The 26,267-nt window shown below is 44.5% G+C and overlaps 1 protein-coding gene across 11 annotated transcripts in view; it reads left to right on the top strand.

Moving 5' to 3' along the window:
• Nucleotides 1-25,867, top strand: part of LOC109869032 (membrane-associated guanylate kinase, WW and PDZ domain-containing protein 1) — a 200,793-nt gene extending 174,926 nt beyond the window's left edge. For 7 of the 11 annotated variants that reach the window (XM_031803408.1, XM_031803407.1, XM_031803406.1 and 4 more), the window contains exons 16-23: nt 5,455-5,650; nt 6,151-6,453; nt 15,563-15,766; nt 19,685-19,772; nt 19,903-19,966; nt 20,388-20,531; nt 20,670-20,808; nt 22,531-25,867. In XM_031803408.1, coding sequence (XP_031659268.1) covers nt 5,455-5,650; nt 6,151-6,453; nt 15,563-15,766; nt 19,685-19,772; nt 19,903-19,966; nt 20,388-20,531; nt 20,670-20,808; nt 22,531-23,717 — 2,325 coding nt within the window. In that variant the 3' untranslated portion in view covers nt 23,718-25,867. Of the gene's footprint in view, nt 1-5,454; nt 5,651-6,150; nt 6,454-15,562; nt 15,767-19,684; nt 19,773-19,902; nt 19,967-20,387; nt 20,532-20,669; nt 20,809-21,607; nt 21,700-22,530 lie in introns of all 11 variants that reach the window. The other 4 variants (XM_031803412.1, XM_031803411.1, XM_020458852.2 and 1 more) reach the window with 2 other exon arrangements.
• The last annotated feature ends 400 nt before the right edge of the window (nt 25,868-26,267 follow it).

Raw genomic sequence — 26,267 nt, 5'->3', positions numbered from 1 at the left:
AGATCCTCTCAAGCTCTGTCAGGTTGGATGGGGAGCATTGCTGCACAGCTATTTTCAGGTCTCTCCAGAGATGTTCGATCGGGTTCAAGTCCAGGCTCTGGCTGGGCCACTCAAAGCTATTCAGAGACTTGCTTTGTCTTGGCTGTGTGCTTAGGGTCGTTGTCCTGTTGGAAGGTGAACATTCATCCCTGTCTGAGGTCCTGAGAGCTCTGGAGCATGTTTTCATCAAGGATCTCTCTATATGTTGCTCCGTTCATCTTTCCCTCAATCATGTCTCCTTGCCGCTGAAAAACATCCCCATAGCATGATGATGCCATCACCATGCTTCACCGTAGGGATGGTGCCAGGTTTCCTCCAGACATGACGCTTGTTATTCAGTCCAAATAGTTCAATCTTGGTTTCATCAGACCAGAGCATCTTGTTTCTCATGGTCTTAGAGTCTTTGAGTGCCTTTTGGCAAACTCCAAGCGGGCTGTCATGTGCCTTTTACTGAGGAGTAGCTTCGGTCTGGTCACTCTACCATGAAGGCTTGATTGGTGGAGTGCTGCAGAGATGGTTGTCCTTCTTGAAGGTTTTCCCATCTCCACAGAGGAACTCTAGAGCTCTGTCAGAGTGACCATTGGTTCTTGGTTACCTCCCTGACCAATGCCCTTCTCTCCTGATTGCTCAGTTCGGCAGGGCGACCAGCTCAAAGAAGAGTCTTGGTGGTTCCAAACTTCTTCCATTTAAGAATGATGGAGGCCACTATGTTCTTGGGGACGTTCAATGCTGCAGGAATGTTTTGGTACCCTTCCCCAGATCTGTGCCTCGACGCAATCCTGTCTCGGAGCTCTACAGACAATTCCTTCCACCTCATGACTTGGTTTTTGCTCTGACATGCACTGTCAACTGTGAGACCTTGGGGCGGCAGGGTAGCCTAGTGGTTAGAGCGTTGGACTAGCAGCCAGGTTGCAAGTTCAAATCCCCGAGCTGACAAGGTACAAATCTGTCATTCTGCCCCTGAACAGGCAGTTAACCCACTGTTCCTAGGCCGTCATTGAAAATAAGAATTTGTTCTTAACTGATTTGCCTAGTTAAATAAAGGTAAAAAATATATACACTGCTCAAAAAAATAAAGGGAACACTTAAACAGCACAATGTAACTCCAAGCCATGAAATCAAACTGTCCACTTTGAAAGCAACACTGATTGACAATACATTTCACATGCTGTTGTGCAAATGGAATAGACAACAGGTGGAAATTATAGGCAATTAGCAAGACACCCCCAATAAAGGAGTGGTTCTGCAGGTGGTGACCACAGACCACTTCTCAGTTCCTATGCTTCCTGGCTGATGTTTTGGTCACTTTTGAATGCTGGCGGTGCTTTCACTCTAGTGGTAGCATGACAGGGAGTCTACAACCCACACAAGTGGCTCAGGTAGTGCAGCTCATCCAGGATGGCACATCAATGTGAGCTGTGGCAAGAGTGTCCAGAGTATGGAGGCGCTACCAGGAGACAGGCCAGTACATCAGGAGACGTGGAGGAGGCCGTAGGAAGGCAACAACCCAGCAGCAGGACCGCTACCTCCGCCTTTGTGCAAGGAGGAGCAGGAGGAGCACTGCCAGAGCCCTGCAAAATGACCTCCAGCAGGCCAAAAATGTGCATGTGTCTGCTCAAATGGTCAGAAACAGACTCCATGAGGGTGGTATGAGGGCCCGACGTACACAGGTGGGGGTTGTGCTTACAGCCCAACACCGTGCAGGATGTTTGCCATTTGCCAGAGAACACCAATATTGTCAAATTCGCCACTGGCGCCCTGTGCTCTTCACAGATGAAAGCAGGTTCACACTGAGCACATGTGACAGAGTCTGGAGATGCCGTGGAGAACGTTCTGCTGCCTGCAACATCCTCCAGCATGACCGGTTTGGTGGTGGGTCAGTCATGGTGTGGGGTGGCATTTCTTTGGGGGTCCACACAGCCCTCCATGTGCTCGCCAGATGTAGCCTGACTGCCAATAGGTACCGAGATGAGATCCTCAGACCCCTTGTGAGACCATATGCTGGTGCGGTTGGCCCTGGGTTCCTCCTAATGCAAGACAATGCTAGACCTCATGTGGCTGGATTGTGTCAGCAGTTCCTGCAAGAGGAAGGCATTGATGCTATGGACTGGCCCGCCCGTTCCCCAGACCTGAATCCAATTGAGCACATCTGGGACATGTTGGTGGATGGGACATGTCTCGCTCCATCCACCAACACCAAGTTGCACCAAAGACTGTCCAGGATTTGGCGGACGCTTTAGTCCAGGTCTGGGAGGAGATCCCTCAGGAGACCATCCGCCACCTCATCAGGAGCATGCCCAGGCATTGTAGGGAGGTCATACAGGCACGTGGAGGCCACACACCAATAAAGGAAAATCTTGCTTGTTTGTAGGTGACCAAATACTTATTTTCCACCATCATTTGCAAATAAATTCATTTAAAAATCCTACTATGTGATTTTCTGGATTTTTTTTCTTCTCATTTTGTCATAGTTGAAGTGTACCTATGATGAAAATTACAGGCCTCTCTCATCTTTTTAAGTGGGAGAACTTGCATAATTGGTGGCTGACTAAATACTTTTTTGCCCCACTGTATATAGACAGGTGTGTGCCTTTCCAAATCATGTCCAATCAATTGAATTTACCACAGGTGGAATCCAATCAAGTTGTAGCAACATCTCAACAATGATCAATGGAAACAGGATATTCCTGAGCTCAATTACGAGTCTCATAGCAAAGGGTCTGAATAGTTATGTAAATAAGGTATTTCTGTTTTTTGTTTTTATTAAATGTGCAAAAATGTCTAAAAACCCTCTTTTCGTTTCGTCATTATGGGGTATTGTGTGTAGATTGATGAGAATTTCGGCTGTAACGTAACAAAATGTGGAAAGAAAGCCACTGTATACATGACTGACAATTAAGCATTCCACAGCAAGACTGGAAGCATAAAACATGTATCTGCATTCCCCATGTCTGGTTATTACATCACGTGTTATAAATAAATAAATAAATACTAAAGTTCTGAATTAAACAGCACTGCTGCGTGATACTGCGTGTTAAAAGGGCAGCTGATGTACTGAACCCTCAATATTCTATTACAGCCTCATCACTATGTTTCCTGTCAGAGTCCCTGCCTTTTGGGTTTTCTTTGTTAAGCTTCAAACACACACACACACACACACACACAACACTCATTCTGTGTCAGCTCACACTGTGATGCTCGACCGAACCAACAGCCTCATAGTCTTCCTTCTCTCTTCTGTCTGCATCAGTTGTTCTCCCCCACTCTCTCCCTCTAATTTGAAGCAGTAGAAATATAGATTCCACTGTCTGTTTCTGTGTCTCTGAGAGATATGACTGGTGCTGTCTGTTACATGAGGTAGGCCTGCATGCTGTTCTTAGGAGATTCATTTAGGCAGACTTAAACAGAAGGTGTTGGTTATGTGGCATATTTTTCTTTCAGAGACATGAACAGAGAGAAAGTAGAGAAAGGGAGTTATATATATATATATATATATATATATATACTGTATATATATTATATACTGTATATATGCTGACAGGTATATTAAATCAAGCACACACCCATGCAATCTCCATAGAGAAACATTGGCAGTGGAATGGCCTTACTGAGGAGCTCAGTAACTTTCAACTTGGGACCTTCATAGGATGCCACCTTTCCAACAAGTCAGTTCGTCAAATTTCTGCCCTGCTAGAGCTGCCCCAGTCAACTGTAAGTGCTGTTATTGTGAAGTGGAAATATCTAGTAGCAACAACGGCTCAGCAGCGAAGTGGTAGCGCACACAAGCTCACAGAATGGGACCGCCAAGTGCTGAAGCGCGTACCGAGTTCCAAACTACCTCTGGAAGCAACGTCAGCACAATAACTGTACATTGAGCTTCATAAAAGGGGTTTCCATGGCCGAGCAGCTGCACACAAGCCTAAGATCACCATGCACAATGCCAAGCGTCAACTGGAGTGGTGTAAAGCTAGCCGCCATTAGACTCTAGAGCAGTGGAAACTCTGTAGTGATGAATCACACATCACCATCTGGCAGTTGGACAGACAAATCTGGGTTTGGAGGATGCCAGGAGAACGCTATCTACCCAAATTAAATCACATGTATTTATATAGCCCTTCTTACATCATCTGATATCTCAAAGTGCTGTACAGAAACCCAGCCTAAAACCCCAAACAGCAAGCAATGCAGGTGTAGAAGCACGGTGGCTAGGAAAAACTCCCTAGAAAGGCCAAAACCTAGAAAGAAACCTAGAGAGGAACCAGGCTATGAGGGGTGGCCAGTCCTCTTCTGGCTGTGCCGGGTGGAGATTATAACAGAACATGGCCAAGATGTTCAAATGTTCATAAATGACCAGCATGGTCAAATAATAATAATCACAGTTGTTGTCGAGGGTGCATCAAGTCAGCACCTCAGGAGTAAATGTCAGTTGGCTTTTCATAGCCGATCATTAAGAGTATCTCTACCGCTCCTGCTGTGTCTAGAGAGTTGAAAACAGCAGGTCTGGGACAGGTAGCATGTCCGGTGAACAGGTCAGGGTTCCATAGCCGCAGGCAGAATAGTTGAAACTGGAGCAGCAGCACGGCCAGGTGGACTGGGGACAGCAAGGAGTCATCATGCCAGGTAGTCCTGAGGCACGGTCCTAGGGCTCAGGTCCTCAGAGAGAGAGAGAGGAAGAAAGAGAGAATTAGAGAGAGCATACTTAAATTCCCACAGGACACCGGATAAGACAGGAGAAGTACTCCAGGTATAACAAACTGACCCTAGCCCCCCGACACAACCTACTGCAGCATAAATACGGGAGGCTGAGACAGGAGGGGTCAGGAGACACTGTGGCCCCATCCGATGATACCCCCGGACAGGGCCAAACAGGAAGGATATAACCCCACCCACTTTGCCAAAGCTCAGCCACCACACCACTAGAGGGATATCTTCAACCACCAACTTACCATCCTGAGATAAGGCCGAGTATAGCCCACAAGATCTCCGCCACGGCACAACCCAAGGGGGGGCGCCAACCCAGACAGGAAGATCACGACACTGACTCAAACCACTCAAGTGACGCACCCCTCCTAGGGATGGCATGAAAGAGCACCAGTAAGCCAGTGCCAGTACCCCAATGCATAGTGCCAACTGTAAAGTTTGGTGGAGGAGAAATAATGGTCTGGGGCTGTTTTTCATGTTTTGGGCTAAGCCCCTTAGTTCCAGTTCAGGGACATTTTAATGCTACAGCATCCAATGGCATTCCAGACGATTCTGTGCTTTGGGACGGAATGGAACATCAAATGTTTAATTTAGCTGCGTTGAACTTGAACTACAAGTGAAGTACAAGGCTGATTTATATGTATCATGTTTTGTAGATCTAGAGTATTCCCATAATGAAGTACAGAGCTAATGTATCTGTATGGTATTTTGTAGATCTACATTGGGCACATAGTGAAGTATGGAGCAGCAGATGAGGACGGGCGTCTGCGTTCGGGGGATGAGCTCATCTGTGTGGATGGCACGGCGGTGGTGGGCAAGTCTCACCAGCTGGTGGTGCAGCTGATGCAGCAGGCCGCCAAGCAGGGCCACGTCAACCTCACTGTCCGACGCAAAAGCTCAGGATACGGAGGTGAGGACGGGTCACAGAGGCATATGCATACACAGGCAAACACTCACCACACACACTCACCCACACACACTCACCACACACTCCACAACAGCGGCCACCTACACTAAATCAAATCAAATCAAATTTATTTATATAGCCCTTCGTACATCAGCTGATATCTCAAAGTGCTGTACAGAAACCCAGCCTAAAACCCCAAACAGCAAGCAATGCAGGTGGAGAAGCACGGTGGCTAGGAAAAACTCCCTAGAAAGGCCAATACCTAGGAAGAAACCTAGAGAGGAACCAGGCTATGTGGGGTGGCCAGTCCTCTTCTGGCTGTGCCGGGTGGAGATTATAACAGATGGCATTCCATGGTATACACTACCCACGCTAGTTAAAACCTATTGCTTATTGGCTCAGTGAACTATCACTAGCCCGTGCCAAACATAAGGGCAGGATATTTGCTGAACAGGTTTTTATATTGCCTGCCCACCACTTAATTCCCCCCATCTCTTCTTCAGTGGGTAAAGGGGAGGGTGATGTGCCCCCATCCCCGGCCTCGTCGCACCACAGCAGCACCCAGGCCCCCTCCCTGACCGAGGGCAAGCGAACCCCCCAGGGCAGCCAGAACTCCCTCAACACAGTCAGCTCCGGCAGTGGCTCCACCAGTGGGATCGGCAGTGGGGGAGGAGGGGGCTCCGGCAGTGCTGTGGTCCCCGCAGCCCTGCAACCATATGACATGGAGATCCAACGCGGAGAGAACGAGGGCTTCGGATTCGTCATTGTGTCGTCGGTCTCCAGGCCTGATGCTGGGACTACTTTGGGTGAGTGGGATGGGCAATGCTACGGTGGGCTTGGTTATGGTGAGCTAAGTGAGATGGGCAATGCTACGGTGGGCTGGGTTATGGTGAGCTGAGTGGGATGGGCAATACTACGGTGGGCTGGGTTATGGTGAGCTGAGTGGGATGGGCAATGCTAAAGTGGGCTGGGTTATGGTGAGCTGAGTGGGATGGGCAATACTACGGTGGGCTGGGTTATGGTGAGCTGAGTGGGATGGGCAATACTACTCTGGGCTGGGTTATGGTGATCTAGACTTTGCTACTATGCTGGGTTTAGTTGCAATTTTTTGATGACTGAGAATCAGTTATCATTTGCTCTCGGTTGAGCTGGGTTGAACTGATAATATGGTTAAATCTGGCATGTAATCTTGGCGAAGCCTGATTCTGCTGATTGACTTTACTGTGGTTCCGAACAGACCCGAGGACAACCCGGTCCAATCCGAGTTAGGGAAGCAGCAAAGGGGTTCCACTCCGCTAGCGGAACCCCTCCGCAACAGCCAGTGAAAGTGCAGGGCGCCAAATTCAAAACAACAAAAATCTCATAATTAACATTCCTCAAGCATACAAGTATTTTACACCATTTTAAAGATACCATTCTCGTTAATCCAGCCACAGTGTCTGATTTCAAAAAGGATTTACAGCGAAAGCACCACAAACGATTATGTTAGGTCACCACCAAGCCACAGAAAAACACAGTCATTTTTCCAGCCAAAGAGAGGAGTTGCAAAAAGCAGAAATAGAGATAAAATGAATCACTAACCTTTGATGATCTTCATCAGATGGGACTTCATGTTACACAATACATGTATGTTTTGTTTGATAAAGTTCATATTTATATAAACAAATCTGAGTTTACATTGGCGCGTTACGTTCAGTAGTTCTAAAACATGTGGTGATATTGCAGAGAATCACATCAATTTACAGAAATACTCATAATAAACATTGATAAAGATACGACTATTATACATGGAACGTTAGATAAACTTCTCCTTAATGCAACCGCTGTGTCAGATTTCAAAAAAACTTTACGGAGAAAGCAAACCATGCAATAATGCAGCCTTTAGTGCAGCCTTTAGACAACAAAGCAGCCAAAAAGATACCAGCCATATTGGGTAGTCAACATTACTCAGAAATAGCATTTTAAATATTCACTTACCTTTGATGATCTTCATCAGAATGCACTCCCAGGAATCCCAGTTCCACCATAAATGTTTTGATTTGTTCGATAATGTCCATCAGTTATGTCCAAATATCTTCTTTTGTTAGGGCGTTTGGTAAACAAATCCAAAAGTGCGTTCAGGTCGCGCCGAACGTCGGACGAAAAGTTCAAAAAGTTCCATTACAGCTCGTAGAAACATGCCAAACTAAGTATGGAATCAATCTTTAGGATGTTTTTAACATAAAACTTCATTAATGTTCCAACCGGACAATTCCTTTGTCTGTACAAATTAAGTGGAACGTAGCTACCTTTCACGTGAGCGCGCCAGACCGAGGCTGTGGCACTCTGCCAGACCACTCACTTAAAGAGCCCTTATGAACCCCTCCTTTAGAGTAGAATCCTCAAAACAGGTTCTAAATACCGTTGACATCTAGTGGAAGCCTTGGGAAGTGAAACACAACTAATATCACCCTGTATCTTCAATGGGGGCTGAGTTGAAAAACTACAAACCTCAGATTTCCCACTTCCTGGTTGGATTTTTCTCAGGTTTTCGCCTGCCATATGAGTTCTGTTATACTCACAGACATAATTCAAACAGTTTTAAAAACTTCAGAGTGTTTCCTATCCAATACTACTAATACTACTAATAATACTAATCCTAATACTAATATTAGCATCTGGGACAGAGTAGGAGGCAGTTCACTCTGGGCACGCTATTCATCCAAAAGTGAAAATGCTGCCCCCTATCCCAAAAAGGTTAAGATACTTAATTAACCAGAGATGATAAAGCATAAGGGAGGTAGAGAGTGGTGATGCTCTAGCAGGGGCTGTGTGAGTGTGTAGGCTACTGGGAGTTTGACCGAGTGACACAGTAACAGGGAGGAGGGAGGGAGAGACAAGAGACCGCAACCAACCAGGCTGACTCACGCTATAGTAGACTAATAGCTGCCATAGCTAGGTTATTCATCATCCAATATGATTACTAGTGCCTGTCTTGACTGCATCAAACCGGGAGAAGCTAGTTAAGCTAGCTAACGTTAGCTAGCTAGGCTAGTTGAGGCTGCAGTGCATGCACTTTCTCGCCCTACACAATTACAAATAACAACTCCATTCAGAATATACAGTAGCAGCCTACCTGTTGGCTCTTGGTTGTTGTAGCCTATCCTTCTCCTTTAACTTTTAATTCCATCATTTTAATTCCATCTTCCATTAATTACATATCTCCTAACTTTTTCCCCACACGGCGGCTCTATGACTGTAGCCTACTGTCACTTTGATGACTTGGCCAACAACAAGCTACCCCTCTCATGAAAAGCAAAGAGCAGCAGCATAATTTATAACATGTCTCTCTATCTCTACTGCAGCAGTCACATGTGGATCAGTTAAAATTACACATACCCAAGACCCGTGACAATCATATCCGACCCAGACCCGTGACATTATTTAGAATTCTGGATCTGGACCCGCAGGTAACTGCCAAAATAATATAAACACAAGTACATGAGGGATACTATCAGGGGTTGGAACCTAAATTATTTAGTTCTGAACAGAAGCAACTAAATAGTCATTTCGTTCCACTGTTCCGACCAGCAAAATAAAGATCTGAAAGATCTAAACCACTGAATGGTTTAATGAGCATGAAAATGATGTAAACCATATGCCATGCTGAGATTCTGGAGCGTGCCTGAGACAACATTTTTCATCATCATCAGCAAAATACCAAATTATGGAATTTCTTGTGGAAGAATAGTGTTGCATCCCTCCAGTACAGTTCCAGACACTAGAATCTATGCCAAGGCACATTGAAGCGGTTCTGGCTCGTGGTGCCCAACGCCCTGTTAAGACACTTTATGTTGGTGCTTCCTTTATTTTGGCAGTTTATTTATTTAATTTATTTAATTTCACCTTTATTTAACCAGGTAGGCTAGTTGAGAACAAGTTCTCATTTGCAACTGCGACCTGGCCAAGATAAAGCAAAGCAGTGTGAACAGACAACAACACAGAGTTACACATGGAGTAAACAATACACAAGTCAATAACATAGTAGAAAAAAAAGAATCTATATACATTGTGTGCAAAAGGCATGAGGAGGTAGGCAATAAATAGGCCATAGGAGTGAATAATTACAATTTAGCAGATTAACACTGGAGTGATAAATGATCAGATGAACATGTGCAGGTAGAGATACTGGTGTGCAAAAGAGCAGAAAAGTAAATAAATAAAAACATGTATGGGGATGAGGTAGGTAAATTGGGTGGGCTATATACCGATGGACTATGTACAGCTGCAGCGATCGGTTAGCTGCTCAGATAGCAGATGTTTAAAGTTGGTGAGGGAGATAAAAGTCTCCAACTTCAGAGATTTTTGCAATTCGTTCCAGTTGCAGGCAGCAGAGAACTGGAAGGAAAGTTACCAGTACATACACAGTATTGACAATATTTTTTGACAAGCAACCCTTTTAACTTATGCTCAAGAACAGTTCTCAAGTGATTGGGTAGACGCTAAGCCTAAAAACGAATAGCAGAACACTCCTCCTGATGTTATTCAGACAACCTATTTCCTTAAAAAGTCCCCCTCAAAGTTTTCAAAGTGAGACAAGGAAATTGTGAAAAAGCATGATTCTGCCAAGCGACCACTCCAGTAAACACACAACCCTAACAGTGCATCAGCACCGCCTGCCAGTCCGCTTGCCACTCAGTGACATGATTGATCATTTCTTGGGGGTGGAATTACAATATTTTGACAGTCACTCCTCATTGAGTTCCCACCTGCTTTATTAATAGCAGGGCATCCATTTCTGATGGGAGTGGACTTACTGACACAGCCCCGAGGTCACAAACCCAACAATCATGAGCTTAGGGAAACAGAAATCTCTTTATGTGCCCAGGCACATTCACCGCCTGGTTGATGCTTTATCAAAAACACCATCATCACAGATTCAAAAGGCAGACTTGTAGCCGACCCTGGCTGATTCACTCAGCATGTAATTGAAGTTCCACCGAGCACAATCTATAGCTGTCCATACCGTTTATCTATGAAGGCAAAATAGTGAAATTGGCCCCATTAAGGTCACTCAGCCGTCAACGAGGGATTTTAAATGTCCTCCTCTGAACAAATGTGGTATCAAGCTCCCTCTGATGAGTTTGCAGCACCAATGTCGCTCCAAGGTCTCCTTACACAGCTTGCCTGATGACCAGGAAGATGTTGCATGGTGTGAAACATGCTATAGGGCCAGGCTACTATCAAATAGAGGTTTTGTTAGCTACCGATTCCATTGATCCTGTGGGCTGTAGTTGAAGCCCCATAAAATAGAAAGCAGAGGTACTCCCACACATTGACTCCGTCAATGTTACCCCTGTATATTGCCTCGTTATTGTATTGTGTTACCTTTTATTATTTTTTACTTTAGTTTATTTGGTAAATATTTTCTTAACTCTTTCTTGAACTGCATTTTAAGGGCTTGTAAGTAAGCATTTCACGGTAAGGTCTACACTGTTGTTTAAGGGCTTGTAAGTAAGCATTTCACGGTAAGGTCTACACTGTTGTTTAAGGGCTTGTAAGTAAGCATTTCACGGTAAGGTCTACACTGTTGTTTAAGGGATTGTAAGTAAGCATTTCACGGTAAGGTCTACACTGTTGTTTAAGGGCTTGTAAGTAAGCATTTCACGGTAAGGTCTACACTGTTGTTTAAGGGCTTGTAAGTAAGCATTTCACGGTAAGGTCTACACTGTTGTTTAAGGGCTTGTAAGTAAGCATTTCACGGTAAGGTCTACACTGTTGTTTAAGGGCTTGTAAGTAAGCATTTCACGGTAAGGTCTACACCTGTTGTTTAAGGGCTTGTAAGTAAGCATTTCACGGTAAGGTCTACACTGTTGTTTAAGGGCTTGTAAGTAAGCATTTCACGGTAAGGTCTACACTGTTGTTTAAGGGCTTGTAAGTAAGCATTTCACGGTAAGGTCTACACCTGTTGTTTAAGGGCTTGTAAGGAAGCATTTCACGGTAAGGTCTACACCTGTTGTTTAAGGGCTTGTAAGGAAGCATTTCACGGTAAGGTCTACACCTGTTGTTTAAGGGCTTGTAAGTAAGCATTTCACGGTAAGGTCTACACTGTTGTTTAATGGCTTGTAAGTAAGCATTTCACGGTAAGGTCTACACTGTTGTTTAAGGGCTTGTAAGTAAGCATTTCACGGTAAGGTCTACACCTGTTGTTTAAGGGCTTGTAAGGAAGCATTTCACGGTAAGGTCTACACCTGTTGTTTAAGGGCTTGTAAGGAAGCATTTCACGGTAAGGTCTACACCTGTTGTTTAAGGGCTTGTAAGTAAGCATTTCACGGTAAGGTCTACACCTGTTGTTTAAGGGCTTGTAAGGAAGCATTTCACAGTAAGGTCTACACCTGTTGTTTAAGGGCTTGTAAGTAAGCATTTCACGGTAAGGTCTACACTGTTGTTTAAGGGCTTGTAAGTAAGCATTTCACGGTAAGGTCTACACCTGTTGTTTAAGGGCTTGTAAGTAAGCATTTCACGGTAAGGTCTACACTGTTGTTTAAGGGCTTGTAAGTAAGCATTTCACGGTAAGGTCTACACTGTTGTTTAAGGGCTTGTAAGTAAGCATTTCACGGTAAGGTCTACACTGTTGTTTAAGGGCTTGTAAGTAAGCATTTCACGGTAAGGTCTACACTGTTGTTTAAGGGCTTGTAAGTAAGCATTTCAGGTTAAGGTCTACACTGTTGTTTAAGGGCTTGTAAGTAAGCATTTCACGGTAAGGTCTACACTGTTGTTTAAGGGCTTGTAAGTAAGCATTTCACGGTAAGGTCTACACTGTTGTTTAAGGGCTTGTAAGTAAGCATTTCACGGTAAGGTCTACACCTGTTGTTTAAGGGCTTGTAAGTAAGCATTTCACGGTAAGGTCTACACTGTTGTTTAAGGGCTTGTAAGTAAGCATTTCACGGTAAGGTCTACACTGTTGTTTAAGGGCTTGTAAGTAAGCATTTCACGGTAAGGTCTACACCTGTTGTTTAAGGGCTTGTAAGGAAGCATTTCACGGTAAGGTCTACACCTGTTGTTTAAGGGCTTGTAAGTAAGCATTTCACGGTAAGGTCTACACTGTTGTTTAATGGCTTGTAAGTAAGCATTTCACGGTAAGGTCTACACTGTTGTTTAAGGGCTTGTAAGTAAGCATTTCACGGTAAGGTCTACACCTGTTGTTTAAGGGCTTGTAAGGAAGCATTTCACGGTAAGGTCTACACCTGTTGTTTAAGGGCTTGTAAGGAAGCATTTCACGGTAAGGTCTACACCTGTTGTTTAAGGGCTTGTAAGTAAGCATTTCACGGTAAGGTCTACACCTGTTGTTTAAGGGCTTGTAAGGAAGCATTTCACGGTAAGGTCTACACCTGTTGTTTAAGGGCTTGTAAGTAAGCATTTCACGGTAAGGTCTACACCTGTTGTTTAAGGGCTTGTAAGTAAGCATTTCACAGTAAGGTCTACACCTGTTGTTTAAGGGCTTGTAAGTAAGCATTTCACGGTAAGGTCTACACTGTTGTTTAAGGGCTTGTAAGTAAGCATTTCACGGTAAGGTCTACACCTGTTGTTTAAGGGCTTGTAAGTAAGCATTTCACGGTAAGGTCTACACTGTTGTTTAAGGGCTTGTAAGTAAGCATTTCACGGTAAGGTCTACACCTGTTGTTTAAGGGCTTGTAAGTAAGCATTTCACGGTAAGGTCTACACCTGTTGTTTAAGGGCTTGTAAGTAAGCATTTCACGGTAAGGTCTACACTGTTGTTTAAGGGCTTGTAAGTAAGCATTTCACGGTAAGGTCTACACCTGTTGTTTAAGGGCTTGTAAGTAAGCATTTCACGGTAAGGTCTACACCTGTTGTTTAAGGGCTTGTAAGTAAGCATTTCACGGTAAGGTCTACACCTGTTGTTTAAGGGCTTGTAAGTAAGCATTTCACGGTAAGGTCTACACCTGTTGTTTAAGGGCTTGTAAGTAAGCATTTCACGGTAAGGTCTACACCTGTTGTTTAAGGGCTTGTAAGTAAGCATTTCACGGTAAGGTCTACACCTGTTGTTTAAGGGCTTGTAAGTAAGCATTTCACAGTAAGGTCTACACCTGTTGTTTAAGGGCTTGTAAGTAAGCATTTCACGGTAAGGTCTACACCTGTTGTTTAAGGGCTTGTAAGTAAGCATTTCACGGTAAGGTCTACACCTGTTGTTTAAGGGCTTGTAAGTAAGCATTTCACGGTAAGGTCTACACCTGTTGTTTAAGGGCTTGTAAGTAAGCATTTCACGGTAAGGTCTACACCTGTTGAATTCGGCGCATGTGACAAATAAAGTTTGATTCCATTTTTTGATTCGATTTTTATGTATCATTTATACAAGCAGGAGAAATCCCATTGAGACTTATCTCTTTTTTTGCGGGTGACCTGAATGTGCTCGTCTGCATCGTCTGCAGCTGGGTCCTCAGACTATAATCTCAGACTATATTCTCCATGTATTGCAGTACTTCTGACCAGACCTGAGCCCTATGTGGGTATCATTTGAGAGTTTCTTGCTGTCTCATTCTCTCCCTCTGTGCCTACTGCTTTAGCCCCATCACCCCTGTGGGGATGGGATGAAAGTGCTGATAAGGGTTGTTCCTCTGTCCAATCTCCCCTTCTACTAGTAGAGGTCCAACAGAGAGACATGATCACAAACGGATGGACATGCACTATCTATGGATTCTTCTTTAGCCTGAAAGGGCCGTAGATGTTATAGGGTATTGTAATGCACAAAGAGCTTTCCGCTGGCTTTATCCCTCTCCCGTACATCATACTATACAAACCCCTTTTCTCCCTCCAGCCCAGCCCGTCCTCCCATAATGAACTGATGTGTGCTGGTGTTGTGCTCAGCAGATTGGGTATTAAATCCTGGGTATTTCTCACACCCTGTAATGTCCCATATCTCATTATTTGGATAGAGTGGCAGGATACAAGTGCAGTTTTTAATCAAGGCGTAGGGAGGGGAGCTGGTAGCACAAGGTGATGTGATAAATATGGATGTGGGAGGGATAGAGAGCGGGAGGGGGAGAGAAAGAGGGGGGAGGAATGGAGAGAGGCGGGAAGAGAGAGAGGTAGAGAGGAGGAGGGATGGAGGGAGAGAGGGGGGGGCTCCTTAGGGTCTGTTCAGAGCTGCTCTGTAAACAAGATGTGCTGTATTGAACACTGTCACTCTCCTTGTACAGCCCCATGCAATGCTAGCATCTCTCTGTCTGTAGCCTCTCTGATATACTGTAGTGCGTGTTACTCTCTTGACGTCTGCGAGGATCCTGAGATTCCTCAGTGTCACTCTTTAGGAAACCATCTCATTCTCTGAGCCATCCCGAGCACCAGAAACTCAATTATCTCCAGTGACTTACCACTCCGCTGTGGCGTAGGCTGTATCCTCCACATCAATCCGTGGCTCCGATGGGGAGAGGAGGACAATCGTAAGGCCGTGTCAAGGCTATTGATAGCCTCCTGAGCGGGGGCCACGAAGGGCCCAGACCAGTTCCATGTGATTTAAGTCCCATCGATTAGCACGTCAGGGGTGCAGAGGACAACAGTAGAGAAAGCGACAGAGACAAGGGAAAGTGTCTTCTCCCAGACCATTCATTCCTTAATGACCACCCAATACAAGTCTGTCCACCAATAGGGATGTAAGCTGTGTTCCGCATGCATGCTCCTTGATTGGACCATTGTTTCCAGTGCAACGGTTGGCTGATTCTTGGGTGGTGCTCTCTGGGTGAATGGCCTATGGGGTTTTGGATGATTAACCCTTTGCTTCCCTTTCTCTTTTTTCCTTCTCTTTTCTTTTCCCATCCTATTTTTCTCTTCCCTTAATCGAATGATGTAATCAATAACCAAATCACACACACACACACACACACACACACACACACTTACTACACATTAACATCAAAGCTGGAAATGCATGTGTGGCCATGCCCCACAAAATAGGGCGCATCATTGAGGGGAGCCCTGCGGACCGCTGTGGGAAACTGAAGGTGGGCGACCGCATCCTGTCCGTCAACGGCTGCTCCATCACCAACAAGTCCCACTCGGACATCGTCAACCTGATCAAGGAGGCCGGGAACACCGTCTCTCTGAGGATCATTCCGGGTGACGGTAAGACGTTGTGTTTTTGCTCTGGGCTGTTTTATAATGCAGTAGGGAGGAGAGTTATTCATGGCCTAGTGGGAGCAACATTTTTGCTTGAGAAATTGCTCTTTGCTAAAAAAAAGTATTTTTATTCATTTTTGACCGTTTAATTGAAAACAATTACTGTAAGGTATTTAATTGTTACCCAGAAATGATTTGATATTGAGATAAAAGCGGCTGCATTGTACCTAAGGTTGAGTTGGACCCAGAGATTGTGAATATCCCTGAGAGTGAAACCATTTCAGAGATTAATTTGTCAGTTGACATACAGTATGTGTGTGTTGATTTTAGTACAACGTCTGATAGACACACTCATGTCATTTTGATGAACTGCAGTCTGCCAATTTGGTATTGGCTGCTACTTTGTAACGAAGAAAAAAGTTAAATGTATGTAATCAGTGCATCCTGTTAGTGTTAATCTCCTTAGTCTAAATGGAACAAGGTGGTAGGAAATGCATACGTATTACGGGTTATGGCAGGAACAGTCTGTGACAGGAAGCTGTCTCCCTCCCCATGAGTAGGCATGTGTTGTGTTGTTCCCTGTCCCAGAACGACAATAAAGCCAGCCACTAAAATGCCCTGTCATTGGCTGAGCTGAGAGATTTGGCCCCTAAAAGGCTAGGGCCGGCTCTGACTATGTGAGGATATGGATGTGGGTATGCAGACCCACGAGCCACTGCGGCCCCTCATGAAGAGTTCCATTTTTTTGTGGCCCCCACTGCCATCAAAGTTTCCCATCCTTGTTCTAGAGAGACTGGTAAAATGTAGCTTAATTAAGATGGGAGCGGAGGAGAATCAGTAGCACAAACACAAAGGAGGAGATAATGCAAAACCACTCATTAAACAAAGCGTGGCAGTTTTTTTAAAGATCACAATGACAACATCTACACAGGCAACATCCGCACCGAGCTAAAGGCAAGAGCTGCCGCATACAAGGAGCGAGACACTAATCTGGACGCTAATAAGAAATCCCGCTATGTCCTCAGACGAAACCATCAAACAGGCAAAGCGTCAATACAGGAATTAAGATTGAATCCTACTACAACGTCTCTGATGTTCGTCGGATGTGGCAGGGCGTGAAAACTATTACGGACTACAAAGGGAAACCCAGCCGCGAGCTGCTCAGTGACACGAGCCTACCAGATGAACTAAATGCCTTTTATGCTTGCTTCGAGGCAAGCAACACTGAAGCATGCATGAGAGCACCAGCTGCTCCAGATGACTGTGTGATCACGCTCTCCGTAGCCAATGTGAGCAAGACCTTTAAACAGGTCGACAATCACAAGGCCGCGGGGCCAGACAGACTACCAGGCCATGTACTCAGAGCATGCGCGGACCAACTGGCAAGTGGCAAGGTCACCATTTTTTCACTCAACACAATGCTACAGATATCTTAAGTTTTGAGGGAGCATGCAATTGGCATGCTGACTGCAGGAATGTATACGAGCTGTTGCCAGAGAGAATTTAATTTCTATTTTTCTAACGAATGTCCACCTCCAACATCATTTTAGAGAATCTATTGTTGTCGTGTGGGCGAGCGGTTTGCTGATGTCAACGTTGTGAACAGACTGCCCCATGGTTGCAGTGGGGTTATGGTATGGGAAGGCATAGGCTACGGACAACGAACACAATTGCATTTTAATGATGGCAAGTTGAATGCACAGAGATACCATGATGAGATCCTGAGGCCCATTGTCATGCCATTCATCCACCGCCATCACCTCATGTTTCAGCATGATAATGCACGGCCCAATGTCGCAAGGATTTGTACACAATTCCTGTAAGCTGAACATGTTCCAGTTCTTCAATGGCCTGCATACTCACCAGACATGTCACCCGTTGAGCATGTTTGGGATGCTCTGGTTTGGTGTGTACAACAGCTTGTTCCAGTTCTCGCCAATATCAAGCAACTTCGCACAGCCATCGAAGAGGAGTGGGAAAACATTCCACAGGCCACAATCTACTGTCTGATCAATTCTATGCGAAGGAGATGTGTCGTGCTGCATGAGGCGAATGGTGGTCCCACCAAATACTGACTGGTTTTGTGATCCACACCCCTACCTTTTTTTTCAAGGTATCTGTGTCTAATAGATGCATATCTGTATTCCCAGTCATGTGATATCCCAGTCATGTAAATCTAATTCATTTATTTCAATTGACTGATTTCCTTTTTTATAAATTTTTTATTAATCAACCATTTAAAAAACCCACATAAAACTTGAGAAAGCCACACATGAGTTAAATCATGGAGGATAACACACAAAGTCTGGGACTTATTTCCATTGTGGTCTTCTTGAAACAAGATGGCTAGGCAAGATGGAACACGGTTGAACACAGTATTGAGAGCCAGATAATAAAACATAAAAACAAAGAAGAACATCTATCTAATCATTGCAGTTACATCGTAGGGGACAGTCGTATGGGCACAGCAGACAAATGGGTTTTTGGACAAAGGCAAATCATTCGACTCTGAGGCTCCAGTATACAAGAAAGTACCTTTCCCAGCATTACTCCTGAACCTGTAGAAGCACACATCAGCTACACTTGATCTGGTGCTGTGATTGTGTGTATCCTTAAATGATTTCCAAAGCTTTTTAGGGTCATTTTTGTTGTCAATGATTTTATCAGCAAAGTAACCCTTCATTGCTGGGTTCCCGAGTGGCGCAGCGGTCTAAGGCACTGCATCTCGGTGCTAGAGGCGTCATTATAGACCCTGGCTTGATTCCAGACTGTATCACAACTGGCTGTGATTGGGAGTCCCATAGGGCGGCACACAATTGGCCCAGCGTCGTCCGGGTTTGGCCGGGGTAGCTCGTCATTCTAAATAAGAATTTGTTCTTAACTGACTTGCCTTGTTAAATAAAGATTAAATAAAACGAGCTTCATCAATCCTTCTCCGTGCTTCATTTCTGTGACGTTTATTTAGGACAAAATCAGGCTGCTCGAGAGTTGGACATTTCTTAAAGGCCTTATTCAAAACGGCATTTTTTGAGTCCTCTGATTCTAACAGTTTTGTGACACTTCAATATATCTTTAAAACTCTCCTTGTGCAAAATGTGAACTGTACCTTAGTCAAATATATGAAATTGTTGCATGTTGCGTTTTATGCTTTTGTTCAGTATAATTCTAGTCTACAATTTTATTTTAATGGCAGAACAACACTCAGAAATAGAAGCCATTCAGCCACGACCTTCCTCAGCCAGACGGTGTCATTTTGTGTGGCGACATTTGTTCTTGAATCGTTCAGGTTGTGTCCCCCCAGAGTGCTCCGTGGGGAAAGGCAGGCAGGGCTGTCAGGGTGGCGAGGGAGAGGGGGAGAGAAGGATGAATGAGTCAGGCTGGTGCTGTCGCTAACTTCAGGCAGAACCCCATTCCCTCTATAAGTAACCAATGTCTATGATGACTAATGTGGGCTACCGTGCTGTGGCTTGTGGTGCAACACAATTAGATTTGCAAGAAAGGAAGGACAGTTACCCTATTTGTACTTTTTAATGTATTTTTCTTTCCCCTTGGAATAAAAAATTTTAAAAAACGATTGAAGCGGAGAGGCTTGTTTTCTTTTGATGTTCGAGCTGGTGAGCAAAATGGTAGATGACAACATCATAGGCAGTCAGCGTCAGGTTGAACAGAGCAGCCTTGAGGGGAGACTGTTCTCTGGAGAGCAAAATTCCTGTACGTAGATGTGTTGTCAGAGACAGCAGTCCTGACCGAGACCCAGTTGCCACTCAAAACAAATTGTTTGTTTAACAAAAGAGCACTTTTAGAGCCTCTAACAGTGGGCGGTTTCATTTTGTTTTTCTTTATAAGATCTTACCAGAATCCATGTATTACTTTCAGATTAGAGGTCAAGACCTTACCCATAATCCTCAATTTGTGTTTACACAGAGTCCTCCAACGCGTCTCTGTTGACCAATGCTGAGAAGATTGCCACCATCACCACCACGCACACACCCCAAACTGCCACAGAGTCTCGGTGAGTTTTCATTATTCATAAACAGGCTTTTTGGAACATACTTTATTAATATGATACATTATATGAAAGATGACCTCTATATGAATATGATGTACTTTCATATCTTCATATGAATAATTTTATTTTCCAGGAATAACTCAAAGTTGAAACAGGCTCCTCCTCCACCTCCTCCAACACAAGCTCTGCCCTCACAGGTAAAGACAAACATGTCTATTGGTCTGTTAAAATCAATCCCCAAAGCAGGGAACAGTAAACCATCTCTCTACAAGAACACACAGTGCAGCTTCATCCTGAGATGAAGAATGTCTTTCAAATCATCAAAGCAATCTAATCAATCAATTAATGAAGCTATCAGCCAAATCAATAAAAAGCCAAACTTTTAATGAGTGCAGTAACCCTGTGTCCAGCCCTTGCAGTGCCCTTGCCCTGGGCTCTGCGCCCCTCTCACAGGCTGAGACAGCATTTATTATTCATTGGTTCCAGAGTATTGTACCTCCATCGATTTTGTGTGAGTTTTTGCTGGACTCGGCTTGATTAGTCCTGATGTTAGGACTCACCTCATGACACCCCTGTTGGCCCACGCATTGTGGGCATTCACACTTCCCCCTCTCTCAGGATGCAGAGTTCTACTCTGTGGATCTGGAGCGGGACAGTAAAGGCTTTGGGTTCAGCCTGAGAGGAGGACGGGAGTACAACATGGACCTTTATGTGTTGAGGCTGGCTGAGGACGGGGCGGCTGTCAGGAATGGCAAGATGAGGGTATGCTCCATAAAAAAAGAAAACATCTACTCTATTGTACTTAATAATATTTATGTTATAGACAGTTAATATCTCCTGGCATCAATTGTCTGGTTGTCTCATTAAACAGCCTCCCTTCTTCACTCTCTGCACACACAGGTGGGAGATGAGATCCTGGAGATCAACAGCGAGAGCACAAAGAACATGAAGCACGCACGCGCCATCGAGCTGATCAAGAATGGTGGCCGGAGGGCACGCCTGGTCCTCAAGAGGGGCGATGGATCTGTTCCTGAATATGGTGCGTGGCAATGTGATGTGATACATGTTCCCTCCATACTGTGACTAACACTACCGCCTCTGACTAACTAACACCGGACAGACACCATAGTCTGCAATGTCTTGTTGCTGTAAGCAGGATTTTGGTGTGTCTTCAGTGTCCTGGTCCAATGCTTTAGAATTTATTATATCATGATATGTCTTATAGCATTTGATCAACAAAAAAAAAAATGGAATATTTGCTGTCCCAGTGATGTGTCTGAATGACATTTAATGTTATTGCTCCTACATCAGTGATTTATTGGCCATATTATGTAATGTTCATTCTGCTGTGGCGGCAGGTAGCCTAGCAGTTAAGAGTGTTGGGACAGTAACAGAAAGGCTGCTGGTTCAAATCCCTGAGCCAACTGGGTGAAACATCTGTTAATGTGCCCTTGAGCAAGGCACTGAACTCTAATTGCTCCTGTAAATCGCTATGGATAAGAGCATCTGGTAAAATGCTGTGTAAATCAAGTCTTGTTTTTGTTCAAATACTGTATGTTCTGGCTCATTCATCTGGGAATCTTTATCTTTATCTCTGTTCTGCCGAGAAAGGTCACTGTGTGAAGGATGCCACCCAGCCGTCCATTTTCTAGGTTTTCCTTTTCTCTGCCAGCCAGAAAAACTTGAAAACTGAACCAATTACGTTTTTCTTTCTCTGGTCTTCATTGAGGATCTAAACCCTCTGATTTCTCTTTTTATTTATTTATTTGTTTTTATTTGATTTATTTCCTCTCTCTTTCCTCCATTTCTTTACTCTGGGCTCTTCCTCCTCCCTCCAGCGATGATGGCTCCTCATCTCGCTGTTGGTACTATGAGAAATGACAAGATGGGAGAGCCCTGTTTCTACTTAATGGGCCAAAATCAGACCACGGTTTGTAGCCAAGTCTGTTCCAACCCACCCTCCTAACCTTTTACCCTTTACCCTCCTACACCTGCACCCCAACATTCCTCACCCACTTAACACATCTCCCCCTACCCATCTCCTACCTGCACCTCCCTGGGTATGTGTTTAGTGCTGTGTGGCCTGACTCACTCCTCAACCTGTACTGTGCTTTTTTGACCCATACACCCAGAATGCACTGCTTACTCTCCGCCCACCTCTGGATGGATTCATGCAACTGCTCGCCACCGCTGCTACCATAACACCACATCCCTAATTGGACAGAGTCATTGGCAGAACACTCTCCAGTTTTTTGTTTCAGGCTCTTTGTTTTTCTGCAGTTCCCATTCCCAATGATGATAATCGACTTGTTCATCATTTTGCTTTTAATAATGTCATAGGTGCTTGTTGTCATTGATAACCCAGCCCTTCACTTGCAATGTTTTGCACCTGTTGTGTTGCTGCCGCCTACATGTGCCAATCCATTGCTCTCAAAGAAAATATACTTCAGCAATTGTTTACTTTTATGTAATTTAGGTTGAGGATCAAATAAGCCATTTGTGTACAAATTAGATTTTTTTTTTCTCCCAGAAGTAAATATTTTTGTCACAATTTGCCAACATGTTCATGTTTATGGAAGTGCATGGTTTCCATAAAAATGTCTGTATTGACTCAATACAGATACAAGCACCCACATGAAAATGGCTATGGAACCTTAAGTTTGAGAGAATTGTCTGAGCTTCCAGGGTTATATTATTTAGCTAGTTTAAACTCCACCCAGTCTGAGAATGTCTCTCATGTCCTGTCTTTGTTCTCCCCCAGACGCCAGCCATGACGGGCACTCTCCCACACCCGGGGCACAAGACTCTCCGCAAGTGAGAACCCTGCCACCAAACAGCCGATATCACACCTCATCGGAGTCCAGTTATCCACCAGACCTTCACAAACCATCACGCCATGAGGATGCTGGACAGGGTCGAGACAGGGACAGGATGGAGCACTCGGGCCGGCACTTTAACCACCACCACCATCACACCTGGAACAACAACCACACCAACTCCAGACAACACTCCCCGGACAACAGCACCAGCGGCGGGAACAACAAGAAGAGTCTTGGCCGCAAATTCAAGAAGTCTGACTCGGAGAGCGGCATCTCGAAACTCTTAAAGACTCTGCGCAAGGACAGCTCTGGGAAGAAGGCTGCAGCTGCAGCGGCGGAGAAAGAACGAGAGCGCTCCGCTAGTAGCAGTACTCTGGACCAGAGATATGGTCGATCACGCCGCGGCTCCCTCGACCGCTCGCCCACCCGTAAACGCAACACTTCCCCTGACCGACGGCGGGCCAAGTCCATGGACCGCAGGGCAGAGCGAGCACACCGGGACTGCACACCTGAGAGGGAGTATGATGACGGAGGGTTTCTCAGTCATGCAGCCACTCCTGAACGACCACTCTATGACCGTAGGCTCCTGAGGGAACCACAGACCCCAGGCAGAGCCTACATGGAGGCCACCACCCCAGAACGCCCCAACAACGGGGCCTCCTCCCTGTCTCTCTCCAGGGACCGCACGACTGACATGAAGGCCACCACCCCAGAACGCCCCAACAATGGGGCCTCCTCCCTGTCTCGCTCCAGGGGCCGTACGCCCGACAGAGGCAGCCTGAAGAATGGCAACCTCCTGAGGGACTCGTCGGCCGAGACGAGGGATGAGAGCTACGGGATAAACGGAACACCAGAGAGACGCTACAGGTCAGAGAGAGACTCATCTCCAAACAGCAGCTCCAGCAGGGAGGAGCTGAACTACGCTGCAGCGCCTGCTCCCAGACTGAAGGATTACTACAGCACACTGAAGAACAACTCCTCCGCTCACCACAACGCCAGCTACAACAATGCAGGACTTAGCAACAAGGCAGGACAACACCACAACAACGCAGTAGGCCGTGCCCCGAACCAGTTCCCAGAGCCTAAGAGAAGGTTTTACAAAGAGAGCCCCAAGGACCTCAGCATCTGAGTGGACAGAGCCTGGCTTCTCAGCCCTTGATCTGTAGAGACTACAGTAAATACACTGGACTTAGACCTCTGAGGAGATTGACTCATGTGATTTATCTGATTGCTTGACTAATTTGACTACTTGTGATCCCAGACAGAGATTCATACCACAGCAGGAGTACAATCTTTGTTTTAGTTCTTACTGTACGTTTCTGTTCTCGTTATTTTGAGCATAACTGAGGTTGTTAATACTGTAGTGAAGTTATGTGTATGTGCCTATCAAATTACAAATGGTGATTTAGCTTTTTTATAGGCGTCTCTGACTCCACATGTGTTCCCTCTGAGGTTTCGAACATGCTCCTTACTGTGCTAACAGGTACTTCATGATGAGCTTGTTTTAACATGTTTTTAGATGTTGTTTTCCACCCCAGAATTGCTTTATAAAGCAAACTATAGCACAAGACGTTGGCAGTACAGGCATTTTATGGACGACTGCAGTGAAAACCTTAGTGAATATCATACAGAACGAAGGCAAACAAACATTTTAGAACCAATGGTCATTTTAGAATGAAGTAATATATTTCAAATAATACTTTTTGCATTCGACTTGCTGTTTATTTTCAATTGGCACACACTATGAGGAAGCTCAGTAAAAGGACCAAGTAATACGCCGATCACCTGAAATTAATAATAATTTTTACCCCTGCTGGATTTGCTGTTTAATCTAAGTTGGTATGGCATGCCCCCTTCCTTACCAAGCCCACAAACCCTCAAAAATCAGAGAGGGGAAAGCAGACCATCTATTGAGAAAAACACCAGGTATTGTTGATATTTCTCTCACAGAGCAGACAAGTCTAAAAACCCACCCGGATCTGAGGCTGTTTGAGGTTTCTGTTTTTCAGTGTGTCTAATGATGAGCCAAGGAGGAAAACTAAAAAAAATTATCTCAGTAAGAGGTGTCTGGGTAGACTACCTGTGGTGGAAATACAATTGAACAAAGTTTTGTATTCCTGTTCAGAGGACAGTAGAAGCAACACGTTACCTGACAGGAGCCTGTAACATAAAACCTACTTCACAGTTATATGCAGCATGGAGAGGTTGACCGAGAGGTCAAGTGGTTTTAAAGTAACCACAGTCCTATAATGACTTGATCCTACAAATGTAGGCTGCTTATTTGATCACACTGTTTCAGGAGAATTTTCCCTTGATCCTTGGCCCATTGATCCTATGCAGGTGATATGGGAGTATTTCTCAAGTCCCTCTCTTCCTCTCCCTGCCCAAGGAAATTAGGTGATGATGTAATAATGTAAGGGACGTTGTTGCGATGATAACGGATGGACCGTTCCAGTACAGAAGTGGGCCTATCTGCCAGGCTGAGCCATGCTGTCACACCACTGGAGTCTGACTGCTGCTTTGACCATGTGTATTCTCTGTTTTATGTTTCACAAAAGGACTAAAAAGATATAGGAAAATCCACAACAAATGCATTGTTTTATCACTGTTGTTGCCATGGTACTGTAAAAAAAACACAAAAAAAACATTTAAAGACGTTAACCTGTTGGCCACCACCTGTACAGAATGTCAATATGTAACCAATAGGAACCCATTGAGGACTAAAATGTTGCCTTTTTCTTGTACAAAAGAGACATTTATGGGAAACCTCTTTAGTGAGGAATGTGATAGTGTTTATATTTCTGAAATGGACCTGATGATTCATGGGAAATATGTTAATGTACTCTGAATCAGGTATGTAAAGACATTCTAAAAATGGACAACTTTATTTGGTCAATCAGAAGCTGTTTGTTGGTTTGAATATCTCTCGATGGTTAGCCTGCCTTTGTATTATAAAGCACTTGTATGCAGTCTGTGTTCTTTAAGCATTATTGTAATGTGCTCCAGACATAATGCTATCTCTGTGTTGATAAAAGCATTACATGTATATGGGCCAATCTTTTTTTATAAAACACTATGCATATATAAATACTACATTGTTCATAGCTTTATTTAACCCATGAAGCTATATATAACATTAGTCTAAGTACAAGTAGATGTGGACTTAACCAGTAAAGCTTCTTTCCTTGAGATGGATCACAATGTATATGTAGCTATCAAAAAGAAGTCTGTGAATGCTATTTTTATTATCAAATAAAGTTTTCCATACAAATTCAAAAATATTTTTCTCCACAGTGACTTGCAATTATATTCTCAGGAGATTCCTATTGCTATGATTGACATTGTAGAGTCCCTTTGCAGTGCAGCATTCTCAGATTGATTTATTATTCACCAAGGTAGTAAGCACACTGCTTTAGTAACAGGATATCTGCAAAAAAAGATATTGTCTAGCTTCCTTGCTTTTAACAGTGTCTATCTGACATTTCAGATTTGTCTGACTAGCAAAGGTTTTAGTAAATAAACAAGGAATGTCTAACTGCATATCCATTCATATCAATATCTCCCTATTACCCGCGACAACATCGACATGTCAGTAAACTGCCTACTACAGTAGCACATACTGGGTACCCACAGCTGTTAACCAGCAACCCTGAGGCAGGCTTTCAGCTATGCTACAGTA

This window comes from Oncorhynchus kisutch, linkage group LG24, assembly GCF_002021735.2.
Source record: "Oncorhynchus kisutch isolate 150728-3 linkage group LG24, Okis_V2, whole genome shotgun sequence".
NCBI lineage: Eukaryota > Metazoa > Chordata > Actinopteri > Salmoniformes > Salmonidae > Oncorhynchus > Oncorhynchus kisutch.
This window is presented reverse-complemented; position numbering and strand designations above follow the sequence as displayed.